General features: G+C 26.5%; 3 protein-coding genes and 1 pseudogene across 3 annotated transcripts; 2 read left to right on the top strand and 2 right to left on the bottom strand.

Moving 5' to 3' along the window:
- Window positions 1-1955: 1955 nt before the first annotated feature.
- Window positions 1956-7282, bottom strand: LOC113549198 (protein virilizer homolog). The gene is made up of 8 exons (XM_026950389.1): window positions 6704-7282; window positions 6431-6591; window positions 6269-6358; window positions 5968-6172; window positions 2720-5884; window positions 2456-2646; window positions 2296-2377; window positions 1956-2239 (listed from the first exon to the last, which is right to left on the bottom strand). Exons 1-8 carry the CDS (start codon window positions 6924-6926, stop codon window positions 2067-2069), a joined length of 4290 nt encoding a protein of 1429 aa, XP_026806190.1. The 5' UTR covers window positions 6927-7282; the 3' UTR covers window positions 1956-2066.
- A 2475-nt stretch (window positions 7283-9757) lies between these two features.
- LOC113559393 lies at window positions 9758-15303 on the top strand (annotated as a pseudogene).
- A 2419-nt stretch (window positions 15304-17722) lies between these two features.
- LOC113559453 (phosphatidylinositol-glycan biosynthesis class F protein) lies at window positions 17723-19597 on the top strand. Its single transcript, XM_026965293.1, has one exon. It carries the CDS (start codon window positions 18063-18065, stop codon window positions 18837-18839), a length of 777 nt encoding a protein of 258 aa, XP_026821094.1. The 5' UTR covers window positions 17723-18062; the 3' UTR covers window positions 18840-19597.
- On the bottom strand, window positions 19523-22030 carry LOC113559445 (alcohol dehydrogenase class-3). Its single transcript, XM_026965280.1, has 8 exons — window positions 21826-22030; window positions 21513-21756; window positions 21220-21440; window positions 20704-20920; window positions 20149-20279; window positions 19946-20081; window positions 19715-19853; window positions 19523-19645 (listed from the first exon to the last, which is right to left on the bottom strand). The coding sequence occupies exons 1-8, from the start codon at window positions 21844-21846 to the stop codon at window positions 19621-19623; spliced, it is 1134 nt and encodes a 377-aa protein (XP_026821081.1). The 5' UTR covers window positions 21847-22030; the 3' UTR covers window positions 19523-19620.
- Between the last annotated feature and the right edge of the window lie 410 nt (window positions 22031-22440).

The raw sequence follows: 22440 nt of genomic DNA, 5'->3' as shown, positions 1-22440 counted from the left end.
TTGTCTTCTCATTATTAATACTATAATTGTTTATCTTTATTTGACCAGAATTTTTACCAATAAAACATTATGATATCCATATGACTATTTTATAATTTTTACCATTTTAATTGTAATGAACTATAACTTAGACAGGACATATTTTTAGTTATTTTTAATAATTGCTCATTAAGCCATGACATAATAGTAAAATGTTAGAATAGGTACTTCATTTTTTTTTTTTATATATATAAAATCTATTTGATATTGTAAATATTAGATACTGTTGTGTAATATGGTTTTAAGTGACCAATTTGTAGGTAGCATTTTTTATAATCATATTGTAATTTACTTAATTTCTAGTAACAAACTCACAGCTTACAATATTGCACATATATTCCATTTTATATCTCAACAACTTAAAATAAATGTACTATATTTTTAATAAAATGATGCACATAGTTATCCTGATCCTGTTCCGAGTTATTTAGCTAATAATATTTTCGATCTCAATTTATATCATTTTGGAATTACACTTCTATGTAATAATTATTATCATTAAAATGAAAATTAGTATAAATTAAGAATAATAAAAATTCTAACTGTTAAAAAATATGTTATTAATCATATATTTGAAGGTGAATCTAGCTAAATAATAGTTAGAATAATACAAGTTATTGTTATTTTTACTGCATTACTATAATATCCAATACTATCTTAGTCAATATATATTTACATTATTATTAAGTTGAATGAACCACCATAAAATAATTATTTAAGTATTATTATTCATTCTGTATTTTATAATATATACATAACTTAAGGTGTAAAAACAAATGAATTCAGATATTCAAATTTTTTATCTGTAAAATTTGGGTGATAACAAACCTGGGTGTACATTTTTGAAATCTATTTATTATGTTTTAAAATATTTTATAAATTTATGAACATTTCCTAAAAAAAATGTTTGAAAATTTTACGACTCAACAATATTTAAACATTTAAAATCTTAAAATGTGCTTATAACATGTATTTGAAAACATAATAAAACCACCACAATAAACCCATACATTATAAAACCACATTACATAATTTAACCCAATAATTTTATTATATTCATTTTGAAGTGATAAAAATATTTATTTTCTCTACAAATTAGTAAATGCATATCAATTATTAAAATAGCAATGTAATAAATAAAATTAAAATAAAAACCTATTAAGTTCAATATTCATTATTTAAATCCCAGGATGTCTTAATTTTTAATATTTTATCATTATGCATTAAAGTAAATGTTTATTATTTGATTTTTCCAAATAAGTAATAAATATTTTCTGTTGCTCACAAAAGTGTTGTGTTCACTGTATTATTTGCAATATTAGTGATGTTGTTTGATTAATTTTAATACTAATTATCAAAAAATATTTTAAAATTGTTATAAATTATTAAACATATCAATATATCATATTATTATTATTACTATTTATCATTTAAAAACAATATATATAATGCACATGTTTACTGTTTAATATTTAATTTAAAAATGGGGGAATCGTACAGTGTTAAACATACATTTTATTACTAAATAAGAACAAACTATTAATTGTTGTATATGCATTATATTATATGAAAATAGTTTGTTATAATATATTAGAGAAAATAATGTGTGCATACAATATAAAACAGTATTAGAACAATAACAATAACCATGTAATTTAACCACAAATAATACTACTATTTACCTACTATTTAAGTATTCTGCATTATTAATATTGTAATTTTTTTTTTTTTACATTTTATTGTGCTCATTTGTATAACAATTAATTAAAACAGGAATCGTGCATTACATTAAATCAATATCCCAAACTTCAATTTTATGTATAGCTAAATAAATAATATGAATTCTTCAAATGAATTAACTAATGTTAAAATTGAACAAAAAATCATATAATGTATAAGAATAATAAATTGTTTTGTTGTATATTGGATATTTTACAAATTATTTGTACATTTATTGGTTGAAATATATTTTTATAATAAAAACATATTAATATATTAATTAACTCAGACTATAAATTATTTATTATTTATCTCCTAGAATATGCTAAATTTTTCCTAAGTTCAGCCTCTACTCTGAGTTGTCTCCACTCAGCTACTAATGAATGCCTATGAATTTCTAGATGTCTACTACTCATTGTTTGACGATAATCTGCACGTAAATGAGCCATGGCATTAAATTGTGCATGCCAATTATGTAAACCTAAAATTAAATATTTTTGATAACAATGAAAAAAAAAACAATGATTTAAATCTTACTTAAATGTGATTTATATGGGCTTAAAAGACTATATGAACGTTCATATGCCATTTGTCTTTCACGCAGTCTTATATTCAGATCCTAATATAACACAAAAAGCAATTAAAATATTAAAAATTTAATTGATCACATAAATCATGTATTAATGAGCTTATTTACTTGAATGGGTTGAATAGGCAATTTATATCTGGGTTGTCTAACATTTCTTGTTTCCATTGCAACAAAATCATCAACGTGTAATGATGGTGGCCTAGATGTGTTGGGTGAACGGTTTCGGAAGGCGTCAGATCGTTGTATTGTTCCAAGTCTGCTAAATACTTTATGACGAATTATAGGTGTAGAAGTGTTAACTGTATGTAATCAATAAAACAATAATGAATTTATTAATTTCAATTTTAATTGTAGCTAAAAGTTTTGTTTTACCGGATGTATTTATAGTGTTTTCTTTTTTTTCTATCACAACAGGTTCTTGTTTATGAACAATTGGATCTGGTTGGACAATGCAATCTTCAATTTTAAATAAATCATTGATTTTATCTTTAATATTAAAATCGGGTAAATCTGAGACAGCTTCTTCGATGTTACACTCTCCCAAATTATTAATATCATCATAATACAAATCAATACTCTGGTTTATATAGTTCTTGTCACTATTATTGACAACATAAAAAAGTCTATCTTTATATGTGCATAACAACAAATCAACTGTAGCCAGTTGAGGCTTAGCAAGCTCTTCTACTGATTCTTGGCCATTATTTAAAAATTCTGATAGATGAACCAAATGTTCATAACAAATCAAGTTATTATCCTTTTGTATAATTTCTTTCAGCAAACTTAAAGGATGATCTTTACCATAATTTGACCAATTCAAATACTTCCTCAACATTGATGAGTTCATAAATAATTTTCTTTTTGTATTAATGTCATTTTTAATACACAAGTTTAAAAGTTCCACAGTAGATATCAAAGTATTCGAACAATGAATATCTTCTTTATTCCAATTCTGCATTATATTGTCAAAAATGTTATAAAAAGGTTTAGGAAATGAATCTAAAACCATTTTGAATTGATAAAATCCATAATCGTTTTTTATGATCACTATGCATGTTTTAATAACCATAAACAATTTAGATAACTTTGTATAAGATTCAAATGAGCTCAATAGTGCTTTTAAAATATTAGTATAGAACCATTTGTTAGGAACACTATCTCTAGGTAAATTCTCTTCAGAATAACTACCAGTACGGCTTAGTACGATATCAGCATCACATATACATTGCACAAACAAAAGAGAATTTTCTTGATGACTTACTTTAATATTTTCACATATTTTGTAAATACATTTTTTGTAATTTTCATGTAATTTTTCGTCATTTAATATTTGTAACACTGCTGTCTTGATAGTTGCAAATTTTTTATTGTCACATAATTGTGTTAATAAATTTAAACATTGGTTAAAACAATCATTGTTATCAACACTTACCAATGCATCTAATATTGTCCGAGTAACTAACAAACATGTTGATATGCTTAAATCGGCAATATTAATACATAAGGATTTCAGAGGTTGTAACAATAAGCTACTTGAACTCAAAACAGTAATAAGTTCAATCAAATTGCTGTTTATTTTAGTCAAATGATCTATCCACATGTTACGAAAAGATATCATAGTTTTAATAACAGATTCTTCTAAAGGTTTCATGGTTTGAATTGGTAATGGCAAAGGTAATAGCTTACATAAAAGTAACAATCCAGGGAAGAAAACAGATGGACAAGATAATGTCCAAATAATAACTTCATTTGCCATCGATGATCCAATTTTGATTTCTACATAAGCCTCAAGTGTTTTATGTATATCTTTGGCAACTTTGGTGGCATCTTCATGAATTATAGAACATTCAGGAACATTAAACATTAAATTATAAAGCTCCAATAATACTTTGATAGGTGATAGATCTTTGAAAGCATCTCTCCGGGTCTGTATTAATAATGTAATCATATATCTAATCAACATCATTGATGGTCGAATGATGGATATTAAATTTTTAGCTTTATTACCCGTTAATTTCCAAACATTTACCGATGGCTGCTTATAGTCACCACATATTTTGTCTACAATAGTTAACAAGGTTCCTAGCATATCATATGAATACATTTGTAAAGTAATATATTTATATTTAAGTTCAACAAAGTCTTCTACCTTTTCAAATACTGTTTCGTCATTAGATAATCCCAAATATCTTAAAATTCTTAAACTAGTTATTAATGTTTTATTAAAATTTAAGCAGTTATCTTTGTTGTTTTTAACAATGTTACAAAGTTCACTGACATCATCATGGAAAAAAGCAGAATGTCTCATTGATGGAAATGTCCAATCAATTAAATCATTTAAAAAATTGTGTTTGCATGCTAGCTCATATATCAATGTACCATATTTTTTTAAGTAGCTAACATCTTCTGCATTTTCTAATACAATCTTCATTAAATCCAACGAATATATAATATGTAAATCATCACTTTTTGATTTACATTGTTCTAAATATTTAAAGAAGTTTAAGATTACATCTAAGTTGTCTCCCATAGTTAAAACATTAACAACAGCACATTTGCCAACTGTGGATTGAGTTAGTAAAAACATATCATGGAGAAAATCAACAGAATCCATTTGATCTAATCTGAAATTTTGCATTAAATTACATTCCCAAAAATAGCTTAAATAATCTATAAGAGTTAAAACTTTTACTTTGTAAATTAATGCTAATCTGAACTGAGTATTAACTTTATCCAGTATATTTATCAACTCATTTAACTCTTTATGCCTGCAACACAAATATCTGAGTCCATGATCACAATCCATTAAACTTTTGAAAAGTTTAAGTATATTTTGCTCTAGAGTACCCATGCCATTTGGTTGGTCTAATACTTTTATTAAACAGTTAATGAGTGATAAATCATCAAATAATCTATAAATAGTTGGATAAACATCAAAATGAGTTAATGCTGGAGTAAGCTCAAATTGTGCGTGAGCTTGTAAAAACCTTTTAGGACAACCCATTAAAATTGGTGCTTTATTGTATGTAGTAGTAATTTCTGCTAAACATTCTTGTAATAACAATTCTTGATTTGAATCCAAAGCTTTTATATCTGTATTCATCTTTTGCAGCAATTCATAAAAATGAATTTTCCTTAAAATACTAGTAACTAAAAAACATACCCGAGGCCTCTGGTGTATTGACAATATTTTGAGTAAGGTTTGATTTCCGTTGAGCCCATCAAAAACTTTATCACATAAAAAGAGACGAATAGGTTCTAAGCCATTAAGACTAGAATCTAATGCACGTAATATGTTTAATTTAAGAGACAAACTCATATGTTCTACAAAAAATAGATTAATTAATTTATTGTGAATTTGATGATGTTTAATTAGATGTTCAGATAAATCTTCATTGTAATGGCAGAGTACTTCGATCAATTGAATGCCAACCTTCAAATGACGAAGAATTAATGTGGACATCGAAACATGTTCTTTTAAAGCACACTCAAAATCGAGTGTTACATTCACCAAAGAAAATAACTTAAGACAATACTCTAGAACATAAAATATATTTTTTAATTATGAACAAATTACCTCATAAAATTCTTCATATATGAACATAACATTAGTTTTATACCTGGAATATTTAGAATGTGGCTTAACGTTTTAGGCAAAATGCTAACAGTTCGTTCAGCGGTAATAATCCATTTTTCATTGATATCTAGAGTTTTTGATAAATACTCTAAAGAATCCATGAGTTCAGCTACTTCGTTACATTTAGAATCATCGCCTAGTTTTCTATGTATATATTCAAATAATGATAAAGATGGATCTTGGATAATCTATAAAAAAAAAAACAAAAATTATTTCAGTTACATCAAACAATAATTATAATATATACTATATTATATTAAAACAAAACCAAATACTTTACTTACTCTCAATGGAGTGGCTTGGAACAGAGATGGGTCAAAATGTGTAACTATATCATCAATATATTCATTAAAATGTTCACCATCATCACTATCCTAAAGTAAAAAATTAATTGAGTATATTGACACTATGAAAATTATTTATTAATGTATTATGAATAAAAATACCAGAACACCATCTTCTTCACTATCCATAGCAATATCATCATCACTACTTATAGCTTCCAACAGTTCCAACAACTTTACTCTCTTTTTTTCACTTGGTATGGCCATATTATTAGTTTCTTTTTCATGTATTTCAGATGTTTTATTTGTGTCATTTGGCACAGCTAAAATGCAATAAATCATTTAAAACTAAACATCGAAACAAACTGCACCAAATTCAATCCTATGACAGTTGTGTGTCATTATTATTTAGTAAAAATAGAACAATTATTTTACCATCTTTGATGTGAGATTGAGATACATCACTATAGTCAGTCACAAGATCGTCACAGGATTCAGTAATTTTTTGGCTTTGAAATAAACTTTCATCTTTAGCCATTGCTGTAGTTTTGGGTTTCTTTAACGATTCATTTTCACATTCATCAGACTGGAAATGCAAATCCAGCAAAGAATCGTCGAGTTCTTTGTCATTATTTTCATCACAATGTGTTCTTTTCATTTTACCATTAGAAAACACTGATGCTGTCGATTACTGAAAACCATATAGTAAGATTGTAAATACTGACTTGAGACTAATTTCTAAATTCTGGATGAATCCTGTATTCCTGTTGGCCGTAATTTTCGTCATAATCATAGACCTTAGTACCTTACACCGTGAATAATAAAGATAATATTATTGTTATTTATTTATTATACCTACTGGATCACGGCTATAAACACGAAAACTTATCACTCATCGGTTTTTGTTATCTTAGTCCGTGTTTTGAACTGACAAGTAGCGCTTGAAGGTTGCTGTGTCGAGTTTTATTCTTATAATAACGTACTATCACAAAAAATACTTCGCTTGGTCAAAAGGTTTTAATAGTTCCCTATCAATTTTAATTAGAAAACAAAACATAAGAAGTTGAATAAAATGTACACCAATTTTTTAGTGTATGAAGTTAAAATTTTAATGAATTTCGTCAAACGTTCGTCAAAATTACTATTTTCTATAACCGTAAAATATTTTGAAATTTTTGACCTTTTTGATCTATTTATAGACATTTAAAATGTTTAATTAAATAGATTAATAATGTAATACAGAAAAGTTTAAGTTAAATAGATAATCAAATTTTAATGGCGTCGAATATTTGTTAAATGATTATATTTTTTCCCCAGAATTGCTCTCTATGATAGAGTTTAATATAACAATAATCACCGATTAAGAAATTCAAACTTATTTCATGTACCATTTTATAAAAATAATTATAGCTCCACTTCTTTCTTCCCTAGAGCATTAAAAATAGCAAATTTTATTACTGATCTTGAAGATTTTTTCTTTATGTCACGTATTGTTTTTAATAGAAATGTATAATTAGCTTTAAATTTAGTTGCAAATTAATTATTATTATTATTATATGATTATTAATGTAATGCTGTTTTGTAATACTATTTTTCATTTACCACTGTCTAATTATTATTATTTTGTAACTGTATTTTCATTATTATTTTTTGTCTTACTTTAATATACTTAAAAATATAAACCTGATACTGCTTACACAAAAGGGTTATTACCAGTTTATTATAAATGAATAAATAATTGAGGACATTTCTGAGACAATTTTGATGTAAGTATGAAGTGTGTAGTTATGCGTAGAAGAGGACTTTAGTTATCACACACAAGGTGGTCGATTGGAATCTTTGTATCATGTTTATACTTGACAATTTAGACATATACTGAATAGGAATGAGAGCCTTAAAACAGAATTTGGAATATGAGTGAAGTGGATCAGGCTTTTTTTTATAATTGGTCAGCTACTTCAGCTGTGTTTAAATCCAGTCCAGGGGTTTTTTGTGGAGAAATAATTTTAAGTAGGTAATGATGAACTTCAGTCTTCAGCTGGTGAGAAGATTTTAGGTGGAAAATAGAGTGGAGAAAGTGATAGTGAGGTGTCAAATGATTTTTTGATTTATTCTGTGAATAATTGGTCGTTGATATCATAGTGTAATTGGAAAACCTGCTCAAGATAAGAACAAAAAACACCTGATCTGTCCACATAAGACTTGTACTAAGTGCCATCCAATTTTTTAAGGGAGAGTATTGAGGTTTTTGCTTTATGCACTGGCGAGTTATATTCCAGAGTGAAGCTATCTTTTGCTGTTAATGCGGAGAGTTGAATGAGTCGAAAGATTTGGTTTAGAGTACATTTAAGTGACGAGGATAGGTTTTTGTATGTGTTTTTATCTGATAGCAGTCTTGTACGTTGCCAAAATACTCTTGCGCGGGGTTTTGAGAAAATAATGGTTCACGGGTGAAGGCGGGATGGACTGTGTAAATATAGGTGAAAAAAATTTTGAATCCAAAAATAGGACTTTGTTCAAAAACAATCATTCATATACGTCGTTTAACCTTTTGCATAATTAAACTCATTGATATACATCTTCAAAGTTGTTAATAAGAATGGGAATTATGAAGGTCAGCTCCCATTTCGCCGAATTTATTTTTCGAGTAACTTAATATAACTTATTAGTTACAAATTAGTAATTATATACTAATTAATTATATTAATGTTTAATGTATGTATGTACGATTGCATTTGCATACGCCATTATATAGGTATATAGTCATAAATAAGAAAATTAATAATTACATAATAAAAATAATCATGTAAAATAAAAAAGAACTGTTTGAAAAATAATCAATTCATTTCATCTGCGGAGGGTCGCTTGTCACTCTTTCCTTAAGACAGAAAATTATTTGTTCAATCTTAGTGTATTTATTATAAATTATTTTAACTTATTTAATATTTTTCATGTTGGAGAAGTTTCATGTTATCTTCAATTTTCAGATTTCAAATAGTATAGTATTTAGATCGTTTCAAATTATAAATATTTCACTGTGTCTATTTAGCACTTTATAAATCATAAAATCATAACCACATTTTAATAAAAACTAGTTTTAGAATAATGCGGCAAAATGGGTCGGTTGCTGAATGGGATTATTTTGGAAGCGAAACGGGATACGACCAATTGTGATATAGTCAGGAGGGTTTGAGTGTTGTAACACTTGTAACTTGTAATCCATGTAATAATAATCAAAGCTTCTAGCATTGAAAATTATTATTATCATTTTTATACGTGATAAGTGAGGGTAAAATACAAGTAGATACCTTTTCGACAATGCCTAAATGCTCAGTTTATTGAAGAGTAGAGGAGATTATTCACTGTTTTCGTGAGTATTGGTATATATATAATACAATTCCACCTACATACCTACTTATCATTATCGAAGTCGATAGAATTCTCCAATCACTCGTGCATGTAGTGAGTAGAATACGAGGCATATGATAACAAAACCCTTGAAATATAAAGTATTTTTTCTTGTGAATACCGAGTCAGTGCGATAGGCATCACTATCATAGGTACCTAGTCAAATTTATAACTCGCTTTATTAATATCTCTTATTTATTTTATTAATATAATAAAGATCAATTTCACCGACGAACTCATGGTGATAGTTTGGTGCGGCAATACAATTTCAACAAAAATGGACAAATGGGTAGGAAAAGTCGTCGCCGTGGTTACGGGTGCGCCGTCTGGAATCAGAGCAGCTATATGTAGGCGACTATAATTGACAGCGGGATGATCGTCGTCGGTTTTGCCAGAAGAGAAAACAGGTTCAAGGTGAGTAGATACCTATGTGGATCTAAGACATTTGGCACTCTGGGAGATTTCCTATAAAATAATATGATTAAAATATGGATTACGGAGCAAATACAAGATCATTCAGGGTGAATGTTATCGCCAGACTAATTTAAAAGGCATTATTTTCCAGGTACATTATCATTACTGAGACCCAAATTGTATGACCTAAAGATCTGAAAAATATGTACAAAAAAAATAATTATCAAAAACATCAATACGTGTGCTAAAAATATTAATTAAAAAATTAAAAAAGATGGGCAACTACGTACCGATCTTCTATATAATATTATAGTAGATATTGATTAGGTCACTGAAATGAATAAGTTAAATTTTAATTTAATTATTATCTATCATCGTTGTACTCGTATATGAAAAACGATTTTGAGCAGACAAGGTCTGTCGCTCTAAAATGCCACAAAGTATATTTTTTAATACTTATGTTGAATTAATTTTTTTTACTAATAGTATTACGTTAGAATTTTTACCGAAAACCATTTAATTTATTATATTGTTAATATTTAATTATTATTATAATATATAATATATGTATATGTCATATTAGGTATATTACTATTTATTGTTATTTTAACTTTTGAATGAATACCATCTTATCGTAAAACAGTGTAAATAAGTCCGTGGTATAAATAGATAAAATCTAAACTCGTCGTTAGCAAAACTATCTTACATAACAGCTAGTATAACACGATTACTAAACTGTAAGCACCGGTGGCGGAAAAAATTGTCCTTCATTGTAGTCTATACATAGCCGTTTAAATGTAGTTTGAATTTTTACTGTTAATTTTCTTTTTTGATTGGTTGCATAGTTCCTACATTTTACTACCTTATTTTGATATCATATCTATAGCAACTTCTAATATAATTTCAATAAATAAATAAAAACAAAAATTAAATGTAAAGCTCATATAATTAACATTTTTTAGTTAATGGATTTTTTTTCTGTGGACTTTTTTCCGTAGGTTTTTGTCTGGGATTCGTGAGCACCACACTCATACGTTTCTATTATTATTAATTACTCGATTAACTCAGAACATTGAATCACATAGAAAAACATAGAAATAAGTATCTTTTTACTCACTACAACAATTAGTAATATACCTATATTTTATAACTACTATTTTTAAAAAATAAATATAAATTGCAATTTTATTTAAAAAAAAAAAATAGGTATTGTCAGAGTCTTTCAAAAACTATTCCTTGGTCTTCTATTTATCTGCCATTATTTTGAAAAAAATAAATGTACCGATAACACGCGAATAAATTATATAGCACTATACCGCGGCGCCGTTCATCACTTTATCCGTTATCGGTACATAAAATCAACTTTACTCACTAATAACTCCTAAGGAAATATAGATATAGCGGCTTCTTTTGTAAACTTATCATTTGAAGGTAACAATATACTCAAGCCAATTAAATGTTTTCCTAGCCTATAAGCATTTGCTATTAAAAGGTCAATCATGCGATTATATGTAGCTTCAACTTTATTAGAAAGTAAAGCATACTTTCCTGGGAATACCTGGGAATTGAACATAATTTATATAGTATATATTATTGTTAAAACATCATTGGTACACTTTTAATAGTAGATACCATCCATAAAGAGTTTCAGCATCACTATAATTTTAGAAAAAAATTCTGGTGTTCCAATAAAAATAAAAAAATTTCATCTAACTATCTTCACATAAAATAAAGTTTTTTTCGTCTAATGTTTGACAAATCTGATATATATGTATATATATATAGGTCTATAGGTCTATAGGTCTCTTCTATTTTCAGGTTGTGGAAGCACTTCTTTGCATTTATTCCGATGAATGTTTATGACTTAATTGTAGATGATTTATATAATGTTGCTAGTTTGCTACAACTTATTCTCTTTGATTTTGAGTTACACAACCCCTTCTTGTCTTAAATGTAGGCAGTTCGAACTCCTTTGTAAATCTATACAATTAAATAAATACATTTATACTTAAAAAAGCCTGCAGTAGCCAGTAGATATTTACTATCTATGTAATATAGTATATTACATATACAGTATATTAAATATACCAATATATTGAAATGAGAAAAATAAACAAGACTAAACAGAATACGACCGAATCGCGTTCGTCAATAATTTTTTAATATTGCAGGAATTACAAGAAATATTGACTGGTAAACCGGGCGAATTTTATTACTACAAAGACGATTTGTGTTCGAAACAAAACATCCAAGAAGCTTTCACGTGGGTAAAAAGCACGTTGAAATTGGTTGACATATTTGTAAGCAGCGCAAGAATTTTGAAAAATAGTGATATTTTAGGTAAGTATGTAATTAAATTATATTCTATAAAATCACGACTATTCTGCATAATTAATTAATATGAATGTAGAATGTATTAACTTTACATTGTGTTTTTTTATAGTAGTAGACAAAAAGTCTAATCTTAAATATTGAAGGTGATTTCTGACAGAAAATTGGATTTAGTTGCTATACTCTTGGTGGGTTCAATGAAAACAATTTTCTAATACGGACATTTTTTTGTTTTAATTTCCAAATGATTGACTTACTATATATAGACTTGAATTATTCAACAAATATTTATAATAGAATTTTTAAGACATGATAGAATTTATTAAATATTTTGTTTTTTTTCGTGATATTTACTATAATTTAAAAGTAAAAAATATTAATAAATATTTTAAAGTTAAATTTATGTACATATATATAAAATCACAAAAAATTAAATATTGCATCATTAAAACAATATACCCTCAAACGATTTTTATAAATTTGTTATTATTCGAAAAATAATTATTTTTGTAACTTGAAATATTCCATTACAACTTAAATTATCTATTTAAAATTACAATGAAATTATTAAAATATTTGTTCCGATTTTAACGTATTTATAGGCATTTTAATTTATCAATTTTTAATTTTATTTTTTTAATTGTTGATAAAATTGTAATGACTAAATAAAAAACCTCAACATTTTAATAATAGATTCGACAAAAATATAATATATTGTAGCAATTTAATAATATTGAAACTAGGTATACCTATAATTGCATTTTTGAAGTTGAAAAAAAATTACAAAATTCGTCATTATTTATAATTAAAAATTTATATATTTATAACTTTAATTGCAAAATTAAATTTTTTAAGAAACATTTATTATGTACATAAGTACATAAGTAAGATGTATATAAATTCATCAATACAAATATGTTATACTGTTATTTAGTAATATAAGTTATTATATTATAATTTTGCTATTTGCTTTCGTGTCCATAATTATGGTATTATAATATACCTACGTGTTATATTATTATAATTATTTTATATACATACAATAAATGAATAAAATAAAGATTATCGGCTGGAAATCAAGGAACAATCCATTTACACTTGTAAAATAATATAGGTATACGTATATTAATCATTTAGTATTACGGTCACTGTTTAGTTTTTGTCTTTATACATAACGTCTTCAATAAGTAAATTATTTAAAATATTTAAGGTTATATATACGTATAGTAGATATGTATCTGCATTTTTATATTTAACTCTCTAAAATATCTATTATCGGCCCCGTATCTAGCCATCTAAGGGATTCACCCCTCCCTTCTTAAAATTTTCTCGCATTACGTATACTTAGAAATTAGTTCATCATTATTTTATTCGCCACTATATTCCCTTATTGAAAATGTTTACTGAGTACCGCCTTGTCAACAAAATACAATTTTCAATAATAAACAATAAACCAAAGCCAAGTTAATTATTGTAGCATTTTTACTGCTCTAAAAAAAATGATATAATAAACATAAAAAACATATAATTGTAAAACCAGTAGATTTAGATCGCTCTACTTAAAATTTAATTTAAAAGAGTTTTTTACCTATTTATATTTATTATATGAGCGTTGATTTTCAACTCCTTCATGATATTTACGGCTTCTTTACTACAAATGCTCGGTGTTAACACATTAATGTCAAACATTAATTTCCAGTCTTGTAGGTTTCCTGATACGTATATACAAAATATAACATAAAAATATAAAAAATCGTAATAATAATTAATAAATTATGTATAGATAGTTTGCTTTGACAATTTGGCACTTTTGAAAATGTCTATGGTTTATGTGTACATATTTGAATCATCATAAGTTAAAAAAGAATATAATGTATATAATTAAACATACAGGGTGATTCTTTTATCATAAAACACTCATTATTTCAAAAAGTATTCATGTTTTTGAAAATATTTTTTTACATAGATCCAAGTTATTAAAAAACAACGATTTTATTAAAAAATATATTTTTAAATATTTTTTATCCTTATATATTTTTAAGTTTTTTAGTTTTTTGAATGACAGCAGAGTTTAAATTTCATATTCCAAAGCAGAATAATTTTCTTAGTATTTTGATAAATAAAAATCGAATTTAGGACGAGTAGTTTATGAGTTATACGTATTTAAAGTTTAGACAAGTGAAATAGTAGACAAACATTTTGCGGGATAACCACTCCACGCATCATAACTTAAATTCTTATATTGTATACTCCTAATATTATAAAAAAAATTTGTTCCAGCGATATTGGCCATATTATCCACCTACGTTAATAGCCAGCGTATCTATCTACAGTGCTTCCAAGTTCAGTAGCGTTTCAATAACTGAAAGTTTACGAAAATTATTTTGCCTTGCAATCAGAGTCACTGTAATTTGTTTATTTTTAAATACATGATATATATATATTGAATTATTAAAACTATAATTTATTCTACCACTATTTTATCCACTATTTAAAATTATATTTATTTGTCATTTTCAGAGTATCAGTCCGGGATTAGTGGATACCGAAATTGTTGATGATATGACCGATATACTAAAACTGAAGCCCTCGAACATAGCTGATGCAGTTTTATATGTTTTGGCCGCACCGCAAGACGTAAATGTAATAAACTTTTATACACTATAACATAATATAATTGAATATTAAAAATTATAAAGTCATAATTTATAACGTTTTCATGAATTTCCGTTTATTCATAAATATAAATTTTAAATGTTTATTTGAATAATATTATAATATAATTTTGTTTACAGATAGCTGAAATTCTTATTTGACCAACAAGTGAGACAATCTTACCATTTATTAAGGATTCGTTTCAACAATTAAATATTAATTTATAATTGTACATGACGTTTATTCACTAATAATCAATATATTTAGCTTACTTTTACGATATATTTTAATCTATATCATAGATACCTATATTTAGTGTAATTTTTATTTATTGGAAATATGTTACAACATTTATTTTATAAAGTTATTTCTTGGTATTTTTCTATAATGCCTAAAACTTAAAATATAATTTAAAAAAATAATAATACCTAACAATAATAAATAATATCTACAAAATACAAAAAACTAATTGTTGTAGAAAACCTTTTATTTGAATTACCTACCTATTATCAGATATATTAAATAGATTGTATTACATTTTTAGATAATAATTAAAGATTGTACAGACAATGTGGTTAAATAGCTCAACTAATGTATAAAATATATTTATCCAACATAACTTAATATGTTTCAATTTGATTTTTAATTGTTATTTTACATCAAATGTTATCCATTAATATACTATTTTCTTGAAACTGATATAGGTACAGAGATACAAAGTGATGTCTTTTTCTTTAGTAGTTTCCTTGAGACCCTTAAATTCAGCACTACATGTATATACTAAGTAACTAAGTTTAACATAATAAAAATCTGAGTAAAATGAAAAATATAAAGCATAAGGATGTGAAAAATGTAACACTAACACTTCTATTATAATTGTTGTCTCGTTATCGTTGCCAAATGATGCTAATTTAGGAACGAGAACGCACAGATAAACGTGCATGTTAAAATGTATAACATGATGTCTGGGGAGTGACCATATCACCGCCATAAATTCACCACTTTTTAGAAATGAATTTATAGATATGCTTGGCCATACAATATATATTCCTAAAGAAAAAAATAGTTTTGTTTTACATTTATTCATATTGAATATGTTGAATTAAACATTTACTATTTAATCATAGTCGTAAATTTGTCATGTTAGAAGGGAGGGCTAAAAATACCTACCTATCGGATATTCTGATTAGAAATTACGTTTTATATTTTATAATTATTTCTAATAAATAACTTTAAATTTCTTAAAAAACCTAAAAAACTGTGGGGCTCAGCCCCCTAAGTCCCCTGCCCAAAATTACGCCTATGCATGTAATATATGTATTCTTTATAGTAAATGGCAAAAATTAGTCTATCAATAAGTAACATAATTAATATTATTAAATGTAAAATAAAAATATATATGGCCGGTTACACAAAAAACATCTAATATTTATTTAATTGATCCAATAATTTATTAGCTCCATAAGTTTTATTGGCTTGATAAAATATTTTATCGATGGATAAATATTAAAAATCGTTGCACAAATCATTGTTTATTTTATTATTTATTTATTTATTTAATATAAACGGACGTGAGTCCTAAAACATAATAATATTAACATTGTGTGTGAAAAGTAATACATAATTCAATAAGTTATAGTTATTACATAATTAGAGATTGAATGTAATAATAAAACGTAAAAGTAAATATAAAAAACAAATTGAGTATAGTTAAAAAATAATAATACTTTTCAAATATATCAAAGATGAAAGTATTACTTGCAGCCATAAGAAGGTTAGCAGGAGATATAAGCAGTTCAAGATATAATTTTTGTTGAGAAAAGTGGATAAAAAGATTTTGAATCTCTAATATTAAGGCTATTAATTTTAAAACTTTTTTTTAGAGATAAATTAAAGATATTGATTAAGATAAATCTACAGCTATAAAGAAATATGGACGGTATACCAACCGACCTATAGAACTAAATTTGATACTAGAGATTAGATTAAGGACATCCATTTCAATGAAGGAAATAGAATTTAGATTTATTTTATTTGTATTTAGAGAAGAAGAATTAAATGGCAGTGGCTGTTGTACATTAGAATAGGCATCTGAAAAATATTTAGCAAAGAGATTAACGATAACAGTACCATTAATTACGACCGTTGTATCTTTATGATATTATATTATATTTAGATATTTTATTTTTGAATACAAAATTATATGCAAATTGACATTTTATTCGAAAATAATAAAAAAACAAATATCTCATTATTATGTTGATAAACTTTCATTAATTTTATTTTATTGAACTGATAAAACTTATTGGACCAAAATCGGGCCTATAAATTAATGAATCAAATGAATCAATTGTGACTAACGGTCGATAACTTATTGATTCAATAAGGTATTATAGCTTTATGCAATGTATTTTAATTTTTATTGATTCAATAACTCAATTTATTGGACCAATACCTATTTATTAAATTAATATAATATAGTTTTAGTTTTTATAGTTTAGTGCAACCGGCCCATAATTATTAAATTCGGCGGCCAATGATAAATGATAATATGATTTGTTGTTTATTCCAAGTCGAAATATTTTTCTTCTACAATATACTGATATAAACTTTTTTACCGTGTACTGTGTAGGCGTGTAGTGCACAGTTAACTTGGGCCGCTTGAGGGCTCCGAGCGCTCCTGCACAAGAGGGTCTGTATTACTCAAGCTTAATAGTCAATACTCCGTGAGTATTGTATTCGAATTCTATGCACAGAATTTAGATCATAACCTTAAAAGTGTAGATAAATATATTGCGTTCCGTTCCGATCCGCGAATTAAAAATTAAAACATTATAGAACGAACCAATTATATTATTATATCGACGTCCATAAAATGTCGATGGAACTTTAAACATAAGCGAATAAGTTCATACGATTTACTATGATATAATACACGACTGTTGGCTGTGAGTACTAAATTAATTTTAATCAGTCTTATTGAACAATGGCTAAGAAAAACCTTCGAAACATTATTAAAAAAATGGAATCGTCTAATGTATTGATCAATACTTCGAATCCATCTGAATATAAAGCGCCAAGTGCTTTCATTCAAACTGAAGCTAACAAGGATCCAGAACTCATACCACACTGCTTCAGCTCGTTTTGTTATTTGGGCCTATTTGTGTGGCTCTTGTTGGATAAAAACTACAATTTATTAATTGATCGCAACTCGACGATTATTATTGTTACATGTTATGTAATTGAATTTGTCAAATTTGCCTGTCATTCTTATCTAGTCAGTAGAATAACAAATCAAATCAAGCCAAAATCCAATCCTATATTCTGGATATTTCAGTTTTTAATTTCCACTGTGCTAGCAGTGGGTGTATCATATTTATTTTCAATTCTCTTTGGTGCACCATTGACTACTAAACAAGAACAAACTTTTGTATTTTCATTACTCGCAACAGCACTCATAATTACACCGACTGCTATTCAACTAGGATCAAATATATTACCATTACTGTTGACTGATTGTTTTGAAACTGAATTTGATAATAATGTAGAAGTATTTGAAAAGAACAATTTCCGAGCAACAATTTTAGGAGGGTTCATTGGTGCAGCAGTAATACCATTCGACTGGGAAACTGAATGGCAACGATGGCCAATTCCATGTTCAGTTGGATTAATAGCTGGACATTTATTAGCTAATGTTTATGAAATAATATGTTGGCAGTTTAAAACATTGAAAAAATATTCTATTAAAAAAAATAAATTTTGATGTACAACTTGCTATTATGTAGGAAATAATATGCCATACAACAAATTGATTCTTATTTCATACTGATTATCATTATGTTGTACAATTTAAAACTTATTGTAACTTTTTTTTTTTTATATTTAACTTGAACAATTAATTAAAATCATCTATAGCAGGGGTGGGCAACTGGCGAGCCGCAAACCTTTTTTATCTGGTCCGCGCTATATTTTCAAATTACATCATGCAATTTTAAAGTCAATCGTCTATACTCTATGCTAAATTAAAATGCATACTTTGAATGACCTTTAAGTTTTGCTCTCTATACTCTGGCCCACTAAATTTTAATTTTCTAAAAATTGGCCCTTTAATAACTTTCAATTGCTCATCCCTGATCTATAGTATAAAGAATTATCCAATAAGTATTATTGGTAATTTCAAAACACCAATTAACACAATGTAATAAATTCTTAAGAATGCTATTACAACAATTGAAACAAATAATTAATATTCTCACAGCCAATGTACTTATTTATAAAAACTACAGATATTCATTTTAAGTTTTCGTAAATAATTATCAAGTTAAAAAGGTATGTTGGTACTTGGTAGTGTAATGTTTAATAATATGTAGTTTTGACTTGTAGCATAACATTAAGTGTGTTTTTTGTTCCTTGGGTTTTACTTAAAAAAAAGTAATAATTTATGAGTTAATTGTAAATATAACTAATTATTTATTTTATAATTATAATGTTTATTTGAATACAAATTTTATATTATTTTACTTTACTGTATTTTGTAGTCTGTACTAAAACTCAAGAACTGTACGAATACTGAAAAAAAAATGTAATTATGTTTATAGAAAATCCAATTAATATTATTTGATTTTAAATAACAACTACCTTTTTCCTGAGTGCAGTAATTCAAATCCTTCATTAATAGATGCAAATGGGAGTTTATGACTTATGAACTCGTCTAACATGAGCTTGTTATCCAAATATTTCAAAACTAATTCAGGAATACTCTCTTTACTTTTCCATCCTTGAAACAATAATTTTAAATATTTTTAGTAGATGAAATATACCGGTTCACACTTATTAATATCTAGAAGAGTAAACAAAATTATCAAATACCTCCAAATGCAGTTCCTTTCCATGTACGCCCAGTAACAAGTTGAAAAGGTCTCGTAGAAATTTCTTGACCGGCAGCAGCCACTCCAATAATTACTGATACACCCCAACCTTTATGACAAGCTTCTAATGCAGCTCTCTATAAAATTAATAAAATTACATTTAAATACAAAAAATTCAGCACATTATTTTTGTATTTCACTTACCATTGTTTTGACGTTTCCGATACATTCAAATGTATAGTCAAGTCCACCATCAGTCATTCCAATAAGAACATCTTGTATAGGTTTTTCATACTTCAACGGATTTACAAAATCAGTAGCACCAAATAATTTAGCTAAAAAGTTAGGTAAATTATAATATTATAATATTAATGACATTTCGCAACTTAATCTAAAACAATGTTTCTCAACCTTTTATCATTCATGTACCCCTGAACCTGTCACTACTAGCTATTTATTAGCAGTTAATTTTTTGAAATCTGGATCCACAGATTATGAGTAAACTTGTAAGCTTAAACTTGCAAAAAGTATATTATTACAATAAATATTGTTGATAAATGTGTATGGTGAACAGGAGCTCTCCATCAATGTAGTAGTCATGAACGAAGCTCAGAATATTCTTTTTTTGTGTCAGCTCAGAATACGACAAAGGATTTCAAATATATTAAATTTCACCATTATGCTTTTTTTCGTGTACCCCTCTACATTCTTAAGTTGAGAAACAGTGATTTAAAGAATAGATAAGAAGATGATGTAAACCTAATTCAAATTTGCTCTCATTTATATCTACGCCAATGATTTTCTTTGCACCAGCAGCTTTACAACCCATAATGACTGCTAAACCTACAGCTCCTAAGCCAAAAATGGCACATGTTGAGTCTGGTTCGACTTTTGCAGTGTTAAGAGCTGCACCAAATCCAGTTGAAACACCACATCCCAAGAGACAAATTTTATCAAAAGATGCAACAGAATCTACCTAAAAAAAATAATTAAAATAAATAATAACAGTAAATGATAACTAATTAACAATATTTTTATATTAAGTAAAAAAATTGATCTTTTCGCAAAATTAATATAGTTTTTAATTATAGCTAAAAACATAATTAAACTAAGTTACTTATTTAATATATTTAATATTATGATTTAAATATTAAATGAAATAAATAATTGTATTTAAAAAAATGTATAATTCTCATTGTTTTATTTAAATTAGACTTAATCTAAATAAACAATATCAATCACAATATAATAATATAAAAATAATATATTACCTACCTTGCATAATGAAATATCTGCTACCACAGTATATTCACTAAACGTTGAACATCCCATAAAATGGTACAGAAATTGTCCCTTACAAGTAAAACGAGAAGTATTATCCGGCATTTTACCTTGACCTTGGGTAAGTCTAATTTTACTACATACATTTGTTTTTGGAGACAAACAAAATTTACATTCACCACACTGCGGAATGTATAAAGGAATAACATGATCCCCTAAAATATTATTTTAATTAATTTAAGCATATTATTATTAGTGAAAAAATGTTTTGTAATATATTTATCAACCTGGTTGGAATTCTTCAACATTTGGACCAACACTTTCAACAATTCCTGCTCCTTCATGACCCAAAATACAAGGAAAATTTCCTTCTGGATCATTACCATCCATGGTATATGCGTCAGTATGACATATAGCTGTGGCAAGTATTTTTACTCTTACCTCATTCTCCTTTGGTGGCGCTACTTCAATATCTTCAATTGTTAAAGGTTTCTTTGCCTCCCAAGCAACGGCTGCCTTACATTTAATTACCTGAAATATTAAATCATAACTTATTAATATTTCATATATTACAATACAGTTGTATTCTCATTTTTGCACCTTTCCCACAGTATCTGCCATAGTATTTGAATAATTTCTGAAGCCGCAAGAGTACTTGGACACTAATTTCAAGAATGTACAGACTTATATAACTAACAAAAATTGTTATACAAACATAAAGTGACAAGGCCACAGGTCTTAAATAATATAAAATAAATTTCTATTAGCTTGCATCAGCCATCAATTATTTAACTCTTATCAAAATTAACAATCAACAGGCCTGTAATAAATATAAATAATATATCAGTGCATGGTACCAAAAGAATAATTTTTCAAATGTTATATTGAATTACTTCTATATAACAAAATATTAACTATTGTTATGGACTGATAGTATCAGGCAACTGCCATACTTATAAATTTGACTGTTAGACGTTAAGTAACCATTCCAGCATTCTGCTGTACAGTAAGTGTTTATTGTACCTCATCAACGTAAATCTAAAGTAGTAATGTCACTGCTTAATGATGAATAATGAATAGTATTTATAATCAATGATATTTCTAATCGGCCCCCTTCAAGTGACGGTTCAGACAAAATAATTATTTTACTATATAAATATTAATTACATAGATTTTATAATTTTTTTTAAAAATAACCAGTAAACATCACTATTA

This window comes from Rhopalosiphum maidis, chromosome 1 (genome assembly GCF_003676215.2).
Source record: "Rhopalosiphum maidis isolate BTI-1 chromosome 1, ASM367621v3, whole genome shotgun sequence".
In the NCBI taxonomy this organism is placed as follows: Eukaryota; Metazoa; Arthropoda; class Insecta; order Hemiptera; family Aphididae; genus Rhopalosiphum; species Rhopalosiphum maidis.
This window is presented reverse-complemented; position numbering and strand designations above follow the sequence as displayed.

Coding starts and splice junctions, on each gene's coding strand:
- LOC113549198 (XM_026950389.1), bottom strand. CDS start 6,926: ATGAAAAGAACACATTGTGATGAAAATAATGACAAAGAACTCGACGAT. Junction 6,173..6,268: donor TCCAAGCCACTCCATTGAGA/GTAAGTAAAGTA, acceptor TTTTTTTTATAG/ATTATCCAAGATCCATCTTT. Junction 2,378..2,455: donor TGCCTATTCAACCCATTCAA/GTAAATAAGCTC, acceptor GTGTTATATTAG/GATCTGAATATAAGACTGCG.
- LOC113559453 (XM_026965293.1), top strand. CDS start 18,063: ATGGCTAAGAAAAACCTTCGAAACATTATTAAAAAAATGGAATCGTCT.
- LOC113559445 (XM_026965280.1), bottom strand. CDS start 21,846: ATGGCAGATACTGTGGGAAAG. Junction 20,921..21,219: donor CAGATATTTCATTATGCAAG/GTAGGTAATATA, acceptor TATTTTTTTTAG/GTAGATTCTGTTGCATCTTT. Junction 20,280..20,703: donor TGAGAGCAAATTTGAATTAG/GTTTACATCATC, acceptor CTAACTTTTTAG/CTAAATTATTTGGTGCTACT.